Source organism: Vicugna pacos, chromosome 10 (assembly GCF_048564905.1).
Source record: "Vicugna pacos chromosome 10, VicPac4, whole genome shotgun sequence".
Classification (NCBI taxonomy): domain Eukaryota; kingdom Metazoa; phylum Chordata; class Mammalia; order Artiodactyla; family Camelidae; genus Vicugna; species Vicugna pacos.
The window spans coordinates 29,837,681-29,850,098 of NC_132996.1; the positions used below are offsets into that span (position 1 = coordinate 29,837,681).

The 12,418-nt window shown below is 39.6% G+C and overlaps 2 protein-coding genes across 2 annotated transcripts in view; both read left to right on the forward strand.

Moving 5' to 3' along the window:
* LOC102530707 (olfactory receptor 51M1-like) overlaps positions 1 to 6,728 on the forward strand; it is a 259,108-nt gene extending 252,380 nt beyond the window's left edge. Inside the window, exons 3-4 of the transcript XR_012076536.1 lie at positions 5,893 to 5,984; positions 6,274 to 6,728. The gene's annotated coding sequence lies outside the window, so the exon portion shown is untranslated. The remainder of the gene's footprint in view (positions 1 to 5,892; positions 5,985 to 6,273) is intronic.
* Positions 6,729 to 9,477: 2,749 nt separating this feature from the next.
* LOC102531205 (olfactory receptor 51J1) lies at positions 9,478 to 10,499 on the forward strand. The gene has a single exon (XM_006203595.4). It carries the CDS (start codon positions 9,478 to 9,480, stop codon positions 10,429 to 10,431), a length of 954 nt encoding a protein of 317 aa, XP_006203657.4. The 3' UTR covers positions 10,432 to 10,499.
* Positions 10,500 to 12,418: the final 1,919 nt, after the last annotated feature.

Consider the following 12,418-nt stretch of genomic DNA (forward strand, 5'->3'; position numbering starts at 1 on the left):
CATGGAAATTCAGGAGTGGCTTGTTTTCCAGCTGTTCGTTTTCCAGCGGCTTGTTTTTGAGCAGCTTGTTTCCCAGCATTCTTGAACCATGGTTACCTCCATCTTTGCCTCTCAGCATGTTTTTATTAAGTCCACCATTTTACTGTCTCTCATTCTCCCCCATCTGACCCTCACTATACTTTCTTCTGTTGCTCAGCCTTATCCTTCAGTCTGTCCCTCAGCCTTGCCTTCTGTCTTTCAGTGTAAACTGTGATCTCTTCCTCAGGATCCCCTTTTATCACTGTCCCTGAATTCCTCCCTCAGTAGATCCTCAGTTTTTCAAAGGCATATGGCACCTTATGCTGAGATCCAATACTCTCATTTTAAAGAGGAGATCGGAGTTTATTTCTGTATAATAAGAGACAGTACAGACAATGGGAAAAAAATTACAAGAAAATCAGTGTTTGGTTTGGGAGCAGTAACATTTATTGTTTATTACATTCCAGACCTGGCACACAGTGTGCCAATTAAAACACATTCATTCTTTGATTAGAAGGCATCATTACCATTATTTTACTGGTGAGAATACAGAAGCAAATATTATATCAGACACTGAGATCCGGCATAGCAGGGCTTGTCTTGTGAGCCTCTCGCCAGGTACCCCTGCATTTTATTTAGTATTTAATAAACTGATTTGAGCAAGGAACAGGCTTTGTCTTTGTTGCTTTTTTTTTTTAACATTTTGTTTTTAAACTCTTTTTTTTTTTTTTTGGCAGGGGGAAGTAATTCATTTTACTTACTTACTTAGTTTTTTGATGGAGGTACTGGGGATTGAACCCAAGACCTCATGCATGCTAAGCATGTGCTCTACCACTTGAGCTATACCGTCCCCTTGTCTTTGTTGCTTCTGTTTCAAGGTACACATTCTGATAGTTGCTTTTCGCAATACCTATTTAGGAAACATTGCTCTAATAAGTTTACCTGATTTATTAAAATTTTGTAAGTTGTGTCAGACATCCAGCTTGGTTTTTAAGGAGAGATATCTTTGAAAACACAGAGACCAAAACAGAAACAGAAACAGAAACAAAAAACTAAGGGAGCAGGCACGTCAGTCCACTCTTAAATTAGATTTGTTAAAAAAAAAAAAGAAATTTCAGGACTTAGAGTAAAGGTAACAGCTTTTAACAATGAAGACTCTACAGGATGAATTAGTGTGACTCAGTGAGAGGAAGAACGAGGTTCCCAGAGGACCTGAGAAGATGCTTGAGGCATGAGATACTCACTAGTGAGTTCTGGGTTCTTTGAAAGGGGTTGAGCTTAGAGAGAAGCAAGATACAACTTCTCCCAATCATACAGACATGTGGAAAGGGTCACAGAATGACAATAAGGAGATAAAGTAAAGAGCAAATTGCATGAGGAAGCTCTCTACAGGCATCCTCATTTTGCTTAGAAAAATTAGAGATAAATTCTTCTACAGAAAAAGCTTGAAGGGGTAAGGCCAAATAGAGAAGGCAATTTGGGAGTAACAACATTTCTGAGCATCTGAGCATTCTGTGAAGGTTGAGCTATATAGATTTTTCTAAGAGAAGTTTAAAAAAAAAAACTGCCTTTCACTAGCTGGTCCAAAAGAAGAGCAGAGAAAACCCTTGTTGATGTTTAATGTCACAGAGGTAAGTAAAAGACTCGGTGGGAATAAGAGAAAGAGGGAGAAAGCAGGAAAAGGACAGACTGCTTATGAAGACAGGGGTTAACTGATAGGTCACTGAGTCCCCGAGCGTGCAGAGAGCCCAGGCCGGCCAGCTGGGGACTGTCACCCTAAGACAGCAGGGCATCTCGTGCTTACTGGCCTAGTAACCCTCAACACACCCGCCACCGCCTTTCACAGAGCGAAGCAGCCTCTGGAGAATGGAGATGTTCACCCTAGCAAGTGCCAACTGGAGTTTCTCTGTGTTCCTGCTGGCAGGCTTCCCAGGTCTGCAGCGGGCTCATCACTGGATCTCACTGCCCACATTTGTAGGACACTTGGTGGCACTGCTGGGGAGTGCCACCATCTGGCACCTGGTACGAACTGACCCTTCCCTCCACCAGCCCATGTACTACTTCCTGGCCATCCTGGCTGTGAAGGACTTGGGCCTGCGCCGGTGCAAGCCGCCCCCAGTGCTGGGTGCGCTGGGGCTCAGCGCCCTGCGTTCTGCAGCAGCACTCCCGCACTACTCCTCCTTCGTGGAGTCAGCCGTGCTCTTTGCTATGGCTCTGGACTGCCTGGTGGCCATCCGATTCCCACTGCGCTATGCGGCTGTGCTCACGGGTCCTCATGTGGCATTGGCCTGGGTCATGCTGGGCACTCAGAGTGCCGCCATCACGGTGGCACCATCACTGCACCTCCTGAGATTTCACTACTGTCACCCTGGGGCACTGCCCCATGCTTGCTGCCTTCACCAGGACATGATCCGCCTGGCCCGCTCTGACTCTGCGGGCTGGGCCTCATGCTGGCCATGGGCGCGGACATTCTCTTCATCCTGCTCTCCTAGAGGATCCCCCTCCGCCCCAGGGAAGAAGGGAGCACTCATCACCCTCAAAGTTGGAAAGCTTGATAAAGCTGCATGTTGCTGAATGTGTAGAGGACGTGCATTTTCATACACTACACATTGTAATCTAAATTAGTGCTGTTCAGTATTCTATCACCGATTTTGGTGTATGTGTCAACTCACGTAGCACATGCTCTTTAACCCAGAAATTCCAGTTCTTAGCGCCGCCCTAGATTCATACTCTTATGCTTCTTCATGGACGCATGGTCTTGAATAAGAATTTTCACTCCAGCAATGCTTGAAATAAGATTAAAAAAAGAAAACTAACTGGCAGTCAACAGGTAAACAGTTAAATGAGTTAGAATCTGTCCGTACTGTGGAATACTTTGCAGAAAAAAAGAAGACCCAGATTGATGGGCTTAAGCAAGATATAGCAAATTATATATATTTATATATATACACATAATTGTTGTATAACAATTTAATCACATAAAAGCATCAATTTGTTTGTATCTGTAAAAACACCCCCTAAATTGATAACAATAATAACTCTTTTGAGGGAATCTGTGACAGTGAAGAGAGGAACAAAAGGAATTCTTACCGTATCTGTATTGCTTATAAAATGTTAAGAATAATGCAGTTAACACTTCCTTCTGTTATAAATATATACATAATTATGTATATATATACAATTATGTATCCACACATATATTTATCTTTACACCAAAAGCCTGTTTAAACCTTGGGACAATTGGAAGCAAACTAGGTACTAAGAGCGAAGCTCTATAACTGAGAATACACGTTGAGAATAAGCCTGGAGGGAAGACATTTGTAAATCAGGAACCTGTAAGGTTCTTGAGGGACGCTGACTTTGGGCAATCACACTAATTCCTCCGCTGAGACCTTACTGGAGAAATGTACTGTGCATAGCTATTAAGAAGATGAAGCGGAAAGCAAAAAGGAAAGTCTGCTAATGCGCAATATCCTTAGTTGGCTGAAGAATTTGAAATGTGAGGTTTCAGAAGCCAACCTGATGTAGACGTTGCAGACCGAGTGTTAGCGGGATAACACAGGAGGGGGAAATGTCCCGAGCACCTGTTTTCTTTGGATTTGTAAGGGCCTGGATCTGTGTCCCTGTCTCCCTCACAGTAGCCTGAAGCGGCTGTGAAGACTAGTTGCACTTTTTGTTTCTTGTTGCTTGTCTCATGCCACACGTCACAATTGTAATGAAGTAATTATCTTTGCACTGTCTTATTTTTTTTATAAGTTTCTCTTGACTAGTACATTCTAAGCTCAGTAAGGCACAGACTGTGTCTTTTCTTCACTAGGTACCCCCACAGTCTCTGGAATATACCAGTGATTCAATAAATATTTGGCAAATAAATTCTTTATTGAATGAATTAATACAAGTCTACATGTATTTCTGTGACCCTTATGTTTATATCATCCAAAAAGAGATAATTTTTTACTTCATCAGGCTATATCTGGATTTTGTTTCTAATCAGTTATTTTTCTTTTAATACATTTTATCTGCTAATTAAATAGAAAGGTGACTGATTTTAATCTGAATCTGATAAATTAATACAATACAATAAAATAAATATGATATAATATGTATGTAGGTATATGTATATATATATATAGTAATATACAGGCATGTTTTGTGGGTTAGGTTCCAGACCACTGCAATAAAGCAATTATCACAGTAAAGCAAGTCACACTATTTTTTGCTTTTTGGTTTATCAGTGTCTATAAAAGTTATGTTTACACTATACTGTAGTCTATTAAGTGCACAACAGAAATATGTCTCAAAAACTATGGTGGTTGCTCAAGGCTGGGGTGGCTGTGGCAATTACTTAAAGACAGGCACAATGAAGTTTACTGCATCAACTGACCCTTCCTTTCATGAAGCATTTCTCCTTAGGCTGCAGTGCTGTTTGATAGCATTTTATCCACAGGAGAACTTATTTCAAAGTGGGAATCAGTCCTGTCAAACCTGACCACTGTTTTATCAACCAAGTTTTTTGTTTTTCTGTTTTTTAATAAAATTCAAAATCCTTCAACGTCCCTTACAGCATCTTCACCAGGAGTAGATTCTATCTCTAGAAACCTTCTTTGCTCATCTGTAAGTAGCGGTTCCTTATCCTCTGAAGTTTTATCGTGAGGTTGCAGCAACTCAGTCACATCTTCAGGCTCCACTTCTGGTCCTAGTTCTCTTGCTCGTTCCACCACATCTGCAGTTAGACTTCTTCACTGAAGTTTTGAACCCCTCAGTCATGCATGAGGGTTGAAATTTCTTTCAAACTCCTGTTAATGTTGACACCTTGACCTCTTCCAGTGAATCAGGAATGTTCTTTATGGTATCTAGAATGATGACTATTTTCCAGAAGTTTTTTTTTCTTTTCAATTTTCTTTGCCCAGATCCTCAGAGGAATCACTATCTATGGCAGCTATAACCTTACAATCTGTATTTCAGAAATAATGAGACTTGAAAATCAAAATTACTCCAATCTGTTTTTGTCACCTAAATACAATCTGCTTCTGTCATCTAAATGAAAGCAATCAAAATATACATCATCAAAAAGTCTACAAACAATAAATGCTGGAGAGAGTGTGCAGAAAAAGGAACCCTCCTACGCTGTTGGTGGGAATGTAAATTGGTGCAGCCACTATGGAGGTCCCTTAAAAAACTGAAAATAGACTCATCGTATGATCCAGCAATCCCACTCCTGGGCATATATCCAGAGATAACTCTAATTCAAAATGATACGTGCACCTCAATGTTCACAACAGCACTATGTACAATAGCAAGACATGGAAACAACCTTAATGCCCACTGACAGATGACTGGATAAAGAAGTTGTGGTGTATACATATGAATAATGGAATACTACTCGGCCATAAAAAGAATAAAATCATGCCATTTGCAACAACATGGATGAACCTGGAGATTGTCATACTAAGTGAAGTAAGCCAGAAATTTCTGAGAAAGAAAAATACCATATGATGTTACTTATATGTGGAATCTAAAATAGTTTGACACAAATGAACTTATTTACAAAACAGAAAGAGACTCACAGACATAGAAAACAAATGTATGGTTACCAAAGGGGAAAGGGAAGGGAGGGATAAATTAGGAATTTTAATAATAATAATAATAATAATAATAATAATAATAATAATAATAATATATTATTTCTCCATGATATAATTGTCCTATAGGATTATAACAGTAGCTAGCCCTTATGGTGCATTTTTTACAAGCCAGATACTTTTTTAAGCGACTTACATGTCAGCGATCTCATTTTCATAGAGATGCATATTATTATTATTATACTCATTTCATAGAGGTACTGACTCTGTACCCTTGCTCATTTCTTTCAAGGATCCCTGGACATTGAAAAGGAGTGAAAGGGCACAAATGAACTTATATACAAAACAGAGACAAGACTCAAAAACATGGAAAACAAACTTATGGTTAGTTGGGGGAAAGAGGGTGGGAAAGGATAAATTGGGAGTTTGGATTAGCAGATAAAAACTACTATATATAAAACAGATAAATAGCAAGGTCCTATTGTATAGTAGGGAACTATATTCAGTACCTTGTAATGGACTATAAAGAAAAGCATTGAATCACAATGCTGTACCCTAGAAATTAACACATTGTAAATTGACTGTACTTCAATAGAAAAAAAAAAGTGATGTAATTACCTGGGTAGTTGCTCCTTTGGGAACCCCAATCCCTTTCTCTTCCTCCTCTCCCCAGAGCTGATCAGCTTACAAAGAAGGAGGCAGTGTTTTGGCCCCAGGCCTGGGGAGGTGTTGATGCCAGTGTGGCTGCGACTTGCTGGAGTGGGCTCCCCAGTGTCACTTAATGTTCAGAGGTCAGTTCTGCGTGTGGTGAGTCTCGAGCCTGTGATCTCCAGCCCTGCCTCCTGAAGCAGCTTTCAGCAGTGGCTTTCAGAAAGACTCTCAACTCTACCCTACAATTAGCCCTCCTCAGTAGTCATCTTTCCAGCTTCCTGAGCCTGTGTGATAGAACAAGAGAAAACTTTCCTAAACTTGATGGTAGGTGAAGAATACAAGAAAGACGTCAGAGACTGCCATGGATTTTAGAAATAGTTTAGTCATCATAACAGCTTGAATTAGTCATGCCACGCGTATATCTTATTTATATGTTCATGTGTTAAGTGGAAAATCTTTGTGTCTTTGTTTCCCTCACAGATGTGCCCTGAGTATCAGTGAAGCAATGACCAAAAAAAAATCATTATCAATAGAAATGCCAGAACAACCTGACTTTGAATGATTCCTTCCTTTCTGCCTCCTGAGAATGCCTGAGAGAGGAGGCAGAAAGAGTAGAGAATAGTTATATTCATTGGTTGCTGAAAGCTCACCTGAAACTCTTAAAGCCACTCTCTGAGGTGGGTTTTAACACCTCTATCTTTAAAGATAAAGAAACCAATCTCCACAAAACTTAAGTATGTGAAGGTGTTCTGCACACAGCGTTCATCTCCAATTCTGTCCACTTCCAGGGATGCAGTATGAATCGCTTAATACGCTCTTCTTTCTTCAGGTCTGTTGTGACTTACTAAGTGGACTACAGGCTGAATATTTCCTTTCAACCTCTCACAGTGTGAAATGTTCTTGTCCTACAAATCCTAAACTCAGACAAATAATTACATTTTAAGATCTTTTTGAAGAAAACTTGAACCCTGTAAAAAAAAAAAAGCAAAAAGGATAGAAGGAAGAAAGAAAGAAAACAAAAGAGCGTGCAGAGGCAAAGAAGATAGCTGATAACAGGGAGGGGAGACGCTAGGTTCAAGATATGTCTCTTCCAATATCAGGTCACTTGGCATGGGACAGGCAAGAAATAGGGGTGCAATAGGATCAAGGTTGCAATGAGGCTACCCACAGAAGAATAGCTGCTCAACCCAGAGGCAGACCTATATTTGGTTCATTGAAAGGGTTAAGAAAGGGTTGGGCATTTGGAGGTGAGGAGAAAACTAGAAGAGGCCATAACAAGTAGGGAACAGAAATTTCCCTCAAGTCCCTCAAACAAAGGAAGTTCTGCCATGTGTGATCATTTCTTGAGGTCAATAATTTGTTCTGGAATTTCCCTGTCCTAAACTTCAGCCCACAGCCCAGAGTCTCTCCTAAGCTGGTATTTGCTGAGGTAAATTGCATCAGCCCATGACAGGTGCACGGAGATTCTGCAGGCAGCAGTCTTTTATTTCATATTTTCCTCTCATATTTTCATGGGAGTAAAAATTATGAAAAAAATCACCAGTTCAATATCCTAGTGCATCAAGAGTTTTCCTTTCCTCTCTATTTTCTTTCAGTTCTTGTCAAAGTAGGGCTTTATATGCCCACTGGCGTGGTAATTTTTTTCTGCCTTTTATTATACCCAACCTCTCCATTTAACCTGGAAAAAGTCTACTAATTCCTCAGATCTCAGCTGAAATAGTTTTTGAGGAAAGGATTCCCTGATTCTTAGAATAAAGTAAGTTTTCTCCTCTAGTTCCTTCCTATTGGCTTCTGAACTTTTCTTTTGTAGCACTTAACATAATGATAACTTGCTTAGAGAGAAGACATCAGGGCACTTGGTGATTGTATTTGAATCCCTGTGGGAAAAGAAAGTTGCACAGATTTTCTAGTAAGTCCAGGACTCTGTGTTGCCATGGTCCTGTAAGATACAGGTCCTATGTGGCAGAAAGGAGTGTGGATTGGTCATAACTATTCGGCAAAAAGAAGAACTTAATAATGACCACCATGTAACAGTGAGATCCCTGTAAGTTCAGCAGTGGCTGAATAAATAGAGAGTTCACATCCGGGAAGTTTAGACAGGATTTCAGCAAGTGTGGAAGTATGTGCATGGGCAAATATGTTAGCAGGTATGTGTGTGTGCGTGTGTGTGTGTCTTGTGTTTGGATGAATGAGTTGAAAAATACCTTCAGAGGACCTTCCTACCCTGTCAATTCAGAATTCTGTTGTGCTGGAATTCTAGTCCTGTGCTGACATGGAAAATGCTCACCTTAAAATACGCCCATTTTAAAGAGGTGGTTTCCTCCTTCCCTCTCTTGCCTTTCTCTTCTGCCCAGGAGAACCTTCCTTAAAGTCTGTTTGGGTTTCCAGTGTTGCTGCAGTGTATTCAGAGGTGTGTCTGAGACAGAAAGAAGTCCCAGTGGGGCAGGTAGGTTGTCTCTGAGAACTGTGAATTGAGAGATTGTGGATGGCATTCACACAACGACAGAATATTTTTATGAGCCTGAAAGTCTCCATACAAATCTACCGACCTTGGTCCCTACCTCATTCTGTCCTTTTCACATAATCTGTACAGGTGCTTCCTTGTCCTTTCAAAGCCCAGAATAGCCAAAGCCAGTGAGGATCCGAGCTCTATTCTTTTCTAGTTTAATTTTTCAGCCACTTGCTCCAGATTCTGGGTCACTGCTATTTCTCAGTCTTGTTTTGGACTTCAATTATTTGTATATCCATATTCACTTATCAGGTATTTTTAGTGGTTTATATACTGGCTCTTTGCCTTATATCTATATATTTACCAATAATACCTCTGTTCATCTATTCTTGACATTATTCCATATCTGACACTGAGATTGTCCCCACATGCCTGTCTCCCAGTAGCTTTCTAGGGTCAGGCATTTTCACACCAAGATAAGGCAGTCATTTCTCTCTTACTAGATTCAAAATACACTATAATTTACAGCAATAATTTTCTTCTAGCCTTGAGCTTCCTTCTGATGGAGACTATAACCCCCTTCTTAAAACTGGGGATTTCTTGATGGTAGTCATCTGTCAATTTTCAGGCATGAGATTTTTGGCCACTTGAGTCTGTGACCTTTGTTTTCTCCTTCCCTTTCCTCATGCCCAGTGATCTTTCTCCATTATAATGTCATCTCACTGGTTTGTTTTTAATTTTCAAGGTAGCACTGATCTTATGGAGAGAGATTCCAACATGAAAAACTCAAATAGTTCTTTGGAGTTCTTACCTACAAAGTTCATTCTGGTTGGAATCCCAGGGCTGGAGGCAGAGCACATCTGGTTATCCATCCCCTTCTGCCTGATGTACATTATCATCTTCCTGGGGAATGGCACCATTCTTCATGTCATCAGAACAGACGCCGCTCTACACCAGCCCATGTACCTTTTTCTTGCCATGTTGGCCCTGGCTGAGCTTGGTGTCTCTGCATCCACCCTGCCTACAGTGCTAGGCGTCTTCCTTTCTGGCACGACTGAGATTAGTTTTGATGCATGCCTTTTCCAGATGTTCTCCATCCATTCTTTCTCCATTATGGAGTCAGCTGTGTTGCTGGCCATGTCTGTCGACCGATTTGTAGCTATCTACAGCCCACTGCGCTATACAGCCATCCTAACTCTGCCCCGCATCTTTGGCACTGGAGCTATCATTGGGCTGAAAAGCATTATGCTCATGGCCCCATTGCCCATGCTTTTACGGCACCTGCCCTTCTGTGGCCATAATGCCCTCTCCCATTCCTATTGTCTCCACCCCAACCTTGTCCATCTACCTTGTGGGGACACATCTATCAACAATATCTATGGACTCTTCATTGTCACCTCCACTTTTGGGCTAGATTCGCTGCTCATTGTGGTCTCTTATGGGCTTATACTCCACACTGTACTGAGTATCGCCACTGGGGAAGGACGGAAGAAGGCACTCAACACGTGTGGCTCACATGTCTGTGCTGTACTTGCTTACTATGTGCCTATGATTAGCTTGTCTATGGTGCACCGCTTTGGATGTCATGTGTCCCCTTTGCTGCATTCAATGATGGCCAATGCTTACCTCTTCCTCCCACCTGTTGTCAACCCAATTGTCTACAGCATTAAGACCAAGGAAGTCCATCATGGCATTGCCCGAATGCTATCAGAGAAGAGAGCCAGAGTTTAGACAAAGGACAAAGTCAGAAGAGATTTTTTTTCTAAAATCATAGGTATTACACACTCTTTTCAAGTGCATATAGAACACCTACCCAGATTGACCATTGGGACATAGTAAAGCTTTTTTCTTGATCTGGATTGAGGATGTGAGATTAATTTATTTAGTGATAATTATTGAACTTTTCACTTTATAATGTGGGTACTTTTATCTATGAACATTATATCCCAATTAAAATGTGTATAAAATGCAATCTGACAATTTTAGAGTGAAATAAACATTTGCTTGTGTGGTAGGAAGGAGTGAATTTTGCATCTAATTTATCTTCCCATTGATTTTCATGAAATCTCCAGTTTTGATTCCTACACACTCTGCGTTCCTAAGTTCCAAATGCTTCAAATTAATGGCACTTTCTGAGTGAGCCTCTCTTGGCTTCTTGTTTATTTGTTCCTCTGTAGTCAATTAGGGTCTATATCTCCTTGCTTTGCAAAATCAGTTATCACTCATCTGTATGTTTTCTATAATTCACGTTTTAAAACTTCCCTCCTGTTACTGTTTTCCCACCCACTATATCCTGTGAGCCATACAGAACCATACACATTTAATATTCTCTGTCTTTAGACAATACCTACTAATCTTTTACTATAAACATGAATGAAATAATTGGACTTCCCAATACTACCTACTACCTTATTTTTAAAACATTTTAGGAGGGAAATGTTTATATATATATATATAAAAATTGAATATGATACAGAACTCTTCTGTACTCTTTATATAACCTCAGCTTCAGGTATTATCAATATTATCAATATGTTATCAATTTTGACAATTTTATATGTATAATGATAAGTATAATGTTAGTTTTAATACTTTATTTTTCAATGTTAAATTATGTCATTTAAGCCTTAACTACTAAAGAGGAAGTAATCATATATTTAAGACTACTTCTCAAATGTGTGTAATACTACATCCCCAACTAAATTGTGTTCTTTATTTAAATTCTGTATCTTCAAGGTTTATAAATTTATATTCTGTTCTACATTCATAATGTCCCTTTTGAAGTCATGGGAATGGTGTAGAGGTGGATCTTCCCTGGAGTCAAAAAAGCTCCAAAAAGCCAAGTAAGCCAGATACAGAAGGAATCACAAAGATAAGCCATATTTGCAGGAAACACTGTGCCTTTGGTGGTAGAAAACAAGAGACATTCACAGTGAACACCTGAACAGCTGCTGATTTCCACTATCTGGAGAGAAGCACAATCTAAATAAAGTCACATATAAAACCCTAGATCAATTATCTCTACATACTTCTTCCTGAGGAAGGAGTAAAATAGCAGCACTGTTTACAACAGCCAAGACATGGAAGCAACCTAAATGTCCATCAACAGATAACTGGATAAAGAAGATGTGGTATATATACACAATGGAATACTACTCGGCCATAAAAAAGAATAAAATAATGCCATTTGCAGCAACATGGATGGACCTGGAGATTGTCATTCTAAGTGACATAAGCCAGAAAGAGAAAGAAAAATACCATATGATATCACTTATATGTAGAATCTAAAAAATGAGACAAATGAACTTACTTACAAAATAGAAACAGACTCACAGACATAGAAAACAAACTTGTGGTTACCAAGAGGGAAAGGGTGTAGAGGTGGAGGGATATATTGGGAGTTCAGGATTTGCAGATACACAATACTGTATATAAAATAGATAGACAGCAAGTTCCTTCTGTATAGCACAGGGAATTATATTCAGTATCTTGTAATAGCCTATAGTGAAAAAGAATATGAAAAGGAAACATATATATATATATATATAAACTGAAATATTATGCTGTATACCAGAAATTATCACAACATTGTAAATCAACTATACTTCAATAGAAAAAAAAGAAAAAAGCAGAAAATGCAATGTATGTTGAGGCTAATATCTGTAAGACATGAAGAGAGAAAAATCCCATTTTGCCTCTCTGACTTTTAACTCTGTCA